The 8,157-nt window shown below is 44.2% G+C and overlaps 1 protein-coding gene across 1 annotated transcript in view; it reads left to right on the top strand.

Annotated features, from left to right (window-relative positions):
- The first annotated feature begins 980 nt into the window (after positions 1–980).
- The window catches only part of TMEM244 (transmembrane protein 244), a 29,199-nt gene continuing 22,022 nt past the window's right edge, over positions 981–8,157 (top strand). The window contains exon 1 of the mRNA XM_084831667.1: positions 981–1,013. Within this exon, the coding sequence (XP_084687793.1) occupies positions 981–1,013 (33 nt within the window). The remainder of the gene's footprint in view (positions 1,014–8,157) is intronic.

The following is an 8,157-nucleotide window of genomic DNA, read 5'->3' as shown; positions in this document are numbered from 1 at the left end:
GCTCATTGGTTCCTTAAGATCTATATCTACTCAAGAACCACTGAGAAGCAAAAGGATGCTAGGAGTGGGTCAGCGGGGTTCTTTTTTCTATTGTGTCTGTATAATGCCAGACAAATGGCTAACACTTTGCAAGTAAATAAATAACGATATAAGTATGTTTTCTAAGGAAGGCAACAAAAATGGGTGAAATAGCCGGGGACAACAATATCTGCATTTCTCCTGAAACATCTAAGAAGCATTCCTGATCTCCATATGACATATTCCCGCTATTTAATGAAAGATTTGTTTCTAGAACCAGCTAAATGACTAATGATAATTCTCGTGTATTTCCAGCTATGGCCACAGGGAGGGACCACAGCTCAGAGGTAGAGGGTATGATTCATTATATGTAGGGTGCCTACTTCAATTCCCTCCTGTTTAAAAAAGAGTTCACGTATCAGGTCTGGGAAAGATCTACGGGAGACTTTGTAGAGCCGCTGCCCATCAGCATAGGCACTACCAGGATAGATTGATCAATGGTCTTGCTCAGCATAAGCCAGCGTCATATTATATGTTTATGGTACATGGGGTTATTAAATGGATTTTACGATTTGCAAAAGCCACTGGAACTGGGAGAATAGTGTAACCTCTTTGAACCAATATCAAAGAATGAAGTTACAGAGAAAATGAAAAACTGAAAGTACTGGCTCTGTGCAATCTCTTAATAGCAAAGTGAACAAGATGTGTTTTAGCGGAGTGTGTCCCAAAGCAGTTTGGACATTTAATGAGCTGCTAAGGATTGTCAGGTTGGACTTCAGCAGCTTAGAGTTGGCTCACCGATGGCTTTTGCCCCAGTTCACTGTGATCCAATAATACTAGCCTGTTCTGTCTCACACTGCACGCCTGGTAGTGCTCTGTGTGTGAAAAAGAGTGGCTTTTTCCAGCGGATATTGATATCAGAAATGTAACTGCATCACTGCTCTTTTGCTCATCATGTGTTCATGGCTCTCAAGATCAAAACTGCTGAGACTAAGGTAACGAAAATCGAGTCGGTGTTGAACTCAAGGTCATTGCATAGCATTACTGTATGCGACATCCAGCAAGTATGTGGATGAACCATTGCCTTGATTCCAAGATGCAGTTTTGTTTAGTTTTGTCACTCTTTTGGCCCTTGAAAAATCCAAATTAAAAAGTAGTGCTGCTCATGGGAAATCATTTAAAGTGTTGAAATAATAAGGGCTAGGGCAAGGGTGAACCCCAAAGAGGATTTTCTAAACATGTATTGTTGCAACGTTGAAAGGTGCCTTAGAAATATTTTCTAATAGCCTATACATCTTTAGCTGTTTTTATTCTGTCCAGAAATGGTATAAATGTCCCCCAGACTTCATGATCTGGAGTAGTCCTAATGATTTCAATAGAACAGCTCCAGAGTAAGTGGTTTGAGAATTGTGACCTACAGATCACAGCTTGTGTGTGTCTGTGTTTTAATTTCGAAAGGAAACACATTTTTTTAAAGGCTCCACATTTTTGTAACATATACATTTCAAATTGGTAGCAGGGAGATGATGAGGAATGAATGTATAGATTAACCAGTCATCCTGTACTTAAGTGCTCTCTTGGATCAGGAACAGATCATTTGGCACTCAACCAAAATAGCCGTTTGGCATCCAGTTATTGAGAGTTTGCTCTTTTAATCTTTTACATATTTTTCCAACCTTTTAAAGAATTCTCTCCAAGTCTGTAACCTTCCTAGTGTTATGTCAACAGAGCTTTAAACAGTCTTCTACATGAAGTATGTAAAACTTAAGACAAGGTCAAAGGAGAGACAGTGTAGTATATTGCTGGATTTGAGTCTGATAGCCTTGGCTCATGTCTCTACTCAGCCATTAAAGGTGCAACCCAACTGGTGGGGCATGCTGGGAGTTGTAGGCCTTTTTTTCTATCTAAATATGGATAGGACTGTGCCCTTAACATATGAATGAGTCATTGAGGCCATCATTAATTTGCTTTATCGAGTGGTCATTTACTACGACTTGTGTGTCTGGGAACCATTTACTTACAGACAATGCAATTTGCCTGTAAGTCAGATGACTTGTGTTGCCCTACCACAAGGCGAGGAAAACCTCACCACACTTCTACACTGGATCAAAAATCCAGGAAGGCAGGAGAATGGTAAGAGTCTCTTCGCCATTTGGAAAACCAAACTAGACAGCCAGCTTACCAAGTGGTAAGAGAGCCAGTGTGATGTAGTGGCAAGAGTGTTGGACTAGGAGCTGGGAGATCCGGGTGCTAGTCCCCACTCGGCCATGGAAGCTCACTGGGTGACTTTGGGCCAGTCACAGACTCTCAGCCCAACCCACCTCGCAGGGTTGTTGTTGTGAGGATAAAATGGAGAGGAGGAGGATAATGTAAACTGGCTTGGGTTCCTTGCAAGAGGAAAAAAGGCGGGGTATAAATGCAATAAATAAATAAATAAGTACATATGTAACTTATGTGGTAACCATGTTTGGTAAATTACCATTTGGTAAATAGTCATCTGTGTTCACACACTGACCCGGTTCACACGATTAAACAACCCACGGTTTGTTAACCATGGGTTGTTGTTTGGGAGTGCATGGGAGCAAGCAGCGTGTTTCTGGTGCACTCCCAACCACTTGCTCACTTCCACTTTGCTAAATAACCCAGGAACTCCCCATCCCGGAGTTGTTCTCCATGGTGTGTGAACCCAAAGCTCTGGCTTGTTGAGCAAGAAACAACCCAGACTTAGAACCCATGATTTGTTCTTGGGTTGTAACTCTGGCTGTAACTTGTTTCTCCCTCAACAACCCAGAGTTCCAGGTTTGCACATCACAGAAAACAACCCAGGGACAGAAAACAACCCAGCGTAACTGGGTTGTTTTGTGCACTGGAAGTGGTTGAACAGTCAGGAGCCATCATGCTTGCTGGCTCCCAAACAACCCAGTTAACAAACCATGGGTTGTTTAATTGTGCGAACTGGGTCACTATCTCTCAGCCTCAGTATCCTTCTGTAAAATGTCAATAATGGTGGTCAATCCCATAGCGCTGCTGTAAGGAAGGACTCATATAATTGCAAGGCATTCACTGGATCATCTAGTCTAGCCCACTATATATCTTTAACCAAATGCCCTAAACCTAAAGATGGAACTCCAACCTCCCTAAGAAAAAAATAATTAAGGAAGGAGATTACATAACCTCCTTAAGCCTTCCTTATTCTGTTGCTGGAATTTGTTTATAATTAGGATGTTTGTCATAATTCAGTGTCTCTCAAATGTTTTGAGCTTGCCCTCCTTTTCTAAACTTATTCTGTCTTCAGTGCCTTCCCCAGCCAAGCACCTGTTTCACAGCTGAGCACATAGCCTGCAGCTGTAAGACCTGTGGACTGTGGGAACTAATTCAACACCAGTAATAGACATGGAGAATAGAACAAAACATTAGGCCTTTTCAGGTGTTTGCTGCAAACGCTTCAAGATGGCACTGGGTGTGTGAACAGCCCCTCCTCTGAAGTCCCTGTTCTCACTGGAGACCTTTGTGCCAAAGGGAGCAAAGGGAGATTCTAAGGGCTCAACCCTATTGGTTGCTTGCTACCCATTATACTGAAGCCTCTAGTCTAAGAGGCTTCTGAGAGTCCTTTTTTTTCTGCCAGGGTGCTGCCAGCAGCATGAGAGGAGAGATGGAGGCGATTTTTGCCTCTCTGACCTCCATTTCAAATGTTTCCACTAGATGACTGCTGCGCCCACCTAGTGGAGTCGTGCTGGTGGGGGCAGACTCTGGGCTACAGAGGCCTGAGGATAGTAAGGATCCTGGCCTCTCCTTCTCCTTCCCTCTACTTGCACCGGCACACCCCATTTTTCTTCTCCCTGTGCTCGTCTGAGGTCGTGACATCGACCTCAGAAGAGAAGCCACCCCGGAGCTTTCTGCGGTGGCTGGGATGGAGGCAGGAGTGAAGATCCGAGCAGGGATTTTCACCTCTGAGGTCATAGGTCTGTCTACGGTCTTGGAGGTGAAAATCCACAGTATCCTATGGCCACTCAGGATATATCTAGGGGCCACAGGATTGCACCCCAACTGTATTATTTCTTTATTAATTTAAAAGAATGATATGGAAACCCTCCCAAGGCAGTGTACAACATTTAAAACCACAAAACACAATAAAACAATGATAAAAACAAAAAATAAAGCAAATAATCCAATCAAAACTAACCATTAAGACCAGATAACACTGCAGGTAACTAACCATTAAGACCAGGTAACACCCGAAGTACAAGCTGGGTTTCGAAGAGGCAGAGGAACTAGAGATCAAATCGCCAACGTTCTCTGGATCATGGAGAAAGCAAGAGAATTCCAGAAAAACGTCTATTTCTGCTTCATTGACTACGCTAAAGCCTTTGATTGTGTGGATCACAACAAACTGTGGCAAATTCTTAAAGTGATGGGAGTACCAGACCACCTTATCTGTCTCCTGAGAAACCTGTACGAGGGTCAAGAAGCAACAGTAAGAACCGGACATGGAACAACCGAGTGGTTCAAAATTGGGAAAGGAGTACGACAAAGCTGCATATTGTCACCCTGCTTATTTAACTTATATGCAGAGTACATCATGAGAAACGCTGGGTTGGATGAATCAGAGGTTGGAATTAAGATTGCCGGAAGAATTATCAACAACCTCCGATATGCAGACGATACCACCCTAATGGCAGAAAGTGAAGACGATCTAAAGAGCCTCTTGTTGAGGGTGAAAGGGGAGCTTCCTATTAGCTCCCACTGGAGGAAAAAACAAAACAGTGCCACTAGTTCTGGGCCACTAAGAAGCCATTTGCCTGACAAAAGGTATGGCCGGCCAGCAACCATAACAATGTAATATAACACACCTTGTCAGTAACTTAGCCAGAAAAACTAGGCAATAAGAAGTAAAGGTAGCTTTGAACTTACATTAGACTGGAATTTGGAATTACGTCAGCAAGTAGCATTTATTTAGAATATGCACCAAAAACGAGCATTTGTCTGTAAAAAGCACAAAAAGAAAAGGGCAAAACATTGTACTAACCAAAATAGCTATGCTTGAAATGATATAACCATGCTGGCATTTATCTTGTACTAGTGAAATGGCCATGATTATGGCAGGTGATGTTTGTGTGGGGAGGACTACACGAACCTCTAGCCTAGAGGGTGGAGTGGGTCACTGTGTGCTTCCCATTCTTCGCACAGAGACACGGGAAGCCGGGAAGCCAGATTCTGGCTGAACATCAGGAAAAACGTCCGGACTGTTAGAGCGATACGACAATGGAACCAATGACCTAGGGAGGTGGTGGGCTCTCCCACACTGGAGGCGTTCAAGACAAGGCTGGACAGCCCTCTGTTAGGGATGCTCTGACCTGGATTTCTGCATTGAGCAGGGGGTTGGAATCAATGGTCTTGTAGGCCCCTCCCAACCCTACTATTCTATCTATCTGTCTATCATCTATCATATGGCACATTCACATCGCATTACAATAAAAACATAGAGCATAATAAATATGAAATATGAAATGTAGACAGGAAGATCACAAACGTACATCTAGGTTACAGATATATAGTCAGGGCCAGAAATATCAGAACAAGGATAACTGTTTTGGCAGTTGGCCTCTGTATACCACCACATTGAAGTTGAAAGGAAACACACTCAGATGGGAGCGAAGTCAGGACTTTCAGCTGTAATTCAAGGGGTTTGACAAAAGTGGGGCACTAACCATTCAGGAAGGACAGCCAGTGGCATATACCCCCCCCCCCAATCGTTGGTGGCTCATAAGTAATGGAACAAACCAACATCATTTCAAACTTAAAGATCGCCTTTAATACCTGGATGAAAATCCTTTGCAGTCAATGACTACCTGACGTCTGGAAGCCATGGACATGGCCAAATGCTGAGTTTCCTCCCTCGAGATGCTTTGCCAGGCCTTGACTGCAGCTGCCTTCAGCTGCTGCTTGTTTGTGGGTCTTTCTGCCTTCAGTCTTGTCTTCAGGAAGTGAAAAGCATGCTCTATTGGGTGGAGATCAGGTGACTGACTTGGCCATTGAAGAACATCCCCCTTCTTTGCCTTGAGAAACTCTTGGGTAGCTTTTGCTGTATGTTTTGGGTCATTATCCATCTGCAGTATAGAATCATAGAATCATAGAATAGTAGGGTTGGAAGGGGCCTACAAGGCCATCGAGTCCAACCCCCTGCTCAATGCAGGAATCCAAGTCAGAGCATCCCTGACAAATGGCTGTCCAGCCTCGTCTTGAAGGCCTCCAGTGTGGGAGAGCCCACCACCTCCCCAGGTAATTGGTTCCATTGCCGTATTGCTCTAACAGTCAGGAAGTTTTTCCTGATGTTCAGCCGGAATCTGGCTTCCTGTAACTTGAGCCCATTATTCCGTGTCCTGCACTCTGGGATGATCAAGAAGAGATCCTGGCCTTCTTCTCTGTGACAACCTTTCAAGTACTTGAAGAGTGCTATCATATCTCCCCTCAGTCTTCTCTTCTCAAGGCTAAACATGCCCAGTTCTTTCAGTCTCTCTTCATAGGGCTTTGTTTCCAGTCCCCTGATCATCTTTGTTGCCCTCCTTTGAACCCTCTCCAGCTTCTCTGCATCCTTCTTAAAGTGTGGTGCCCAGAACTGGACACAGTACTCCAGATGAGGCCTAACCAGTGCTGAGTAGAGGGGAACTAGTACTTCCCGGGATTTGGAAGCGATGCTTCTATGAATGCAGCCCAAAATAGCATTTGCCTTTTTTGCAGCCACATCACATTGTTGGCTCATATTCAGCTTGTGATCGACGACAATTCCAAGATCCTTCTCGCTCGTAGTGTGGTTGAGCCACGTATCCCCCATCTTGTAACTGTGCATTTGGTTTCTTTTTCCTAGGTGCAGAACTTGGCATTTGTCCCTATTAAATGCCATTCTGTTGTTTTCTGCCCAGCACTCCAGTCTATCCAGATCACTTTGAATTTTGTTTCTGTCTTCCAAAGTATTAGCTATCCCTCCCAATTTTGTGTCATCTGCAAATTTGATCAGCATTCCCTGCACCTCCTCCTCCGGCATCCTATCAGTTTGGCAGCATTCGGCTGAATCTGAGCAGAAAGTATAGCCCTATACACTTCAGAATTCATCCTGCTGCTTTGATCAGCAGTCAGGTCATCAATAAACACCAGTGACCCAGTTCCATTGGCAGCCATACACGCCCATGCCATAACACTGCCTCCACCATGTTTAACAGATGATGTAGTATGCTTTGGATCACGAGCTGTTCCTTTCTTTCTCCATACTTTTCTCTTCCCATCATTCTGGTACAAGTTAATCTTGGTTTCATTAGTCCAAAGAATCTTATTCCAGAACTGGGCAGGCTTTTTTAGGTGTTTGCTGGTGAAGGCTAATCTGGCCTGTCTGTTCTTGAGTGTTACCAGTGGTTTGCACCTTGTTGTGAAGCCTCTGTATTTACATTCATACAGCCGTCTCTTGACTATAGAAGTTGATAATGACATGCCTACCTCCTCAAGAGTGTTCTTGACCTGGCTAGATGTTGTGAAAGAGTTCATCTTCACCATGAGCAGAATTCTGCGGTCATCCCCTTTAGTTGTCTTCCCTGGTCATCCAGGCCTTTTGCTATTGCTGAGCTTGCCAGTTAATTCCGTCTTTTTCAGGATGTTCCATACTGTTGTATTGGCCACTCCTACTGTTTTTGCTGTCTCTCTGATGGGTTTATTTTGTTTCCTCAGCCTAATGATGGCCTCCTTCATTCGCATGGACCTCATGTTGGGAGTTCCAGTGAACAGCTATCAAATGCAAATGTAATGCTCAGAACCATCTGCTTGATTGGTCATGGGGTACCCAGGAAACAGGCCACACCTGGCCATGCAGCTGCTTGTCAGCCATTTGTTCCGTTACTTATGAGTCACCAACGATGGGTGTGTGTGCATGCCACTGGCTGTCCTTCCTGAATGGTTAGTGCCCCACTTTTGTCAGACCCCTTGAATTACAGCTGAAAGTCCTGACTTCGCTCCCATCTGAGTGTGTTTCCTTTCATCTTCAATGTGGTGGTGTACAGAGGCCAACTGCCAAAACAGTTATCCTTGTTCTGATATTTCTGGCCCTGACTGTAATTTTTTGCTTCAGTTTTCACAGCCAGGAAATCAGCAAAG

The sequence above is a fragment of the Heloderma suspectum genome, chromosome 1, assembly GCF_057233095.1.
Source record: "Heloderma suspectum isolate Gila_16-S chromosome 1, 16-S_ref, whole genome shotgun sequence".
NCBI lineage: Eukaryota > Metazoa > Chordata > Lepidosauria > Squamata > Helodermatidae > Heloderma > Heloderma suspectum.
The sequence above is the reverse complement of the archived record's forward strand: the minus strand, read 5'-3'. Positions and strand labels throughout refer to the sequence as shown.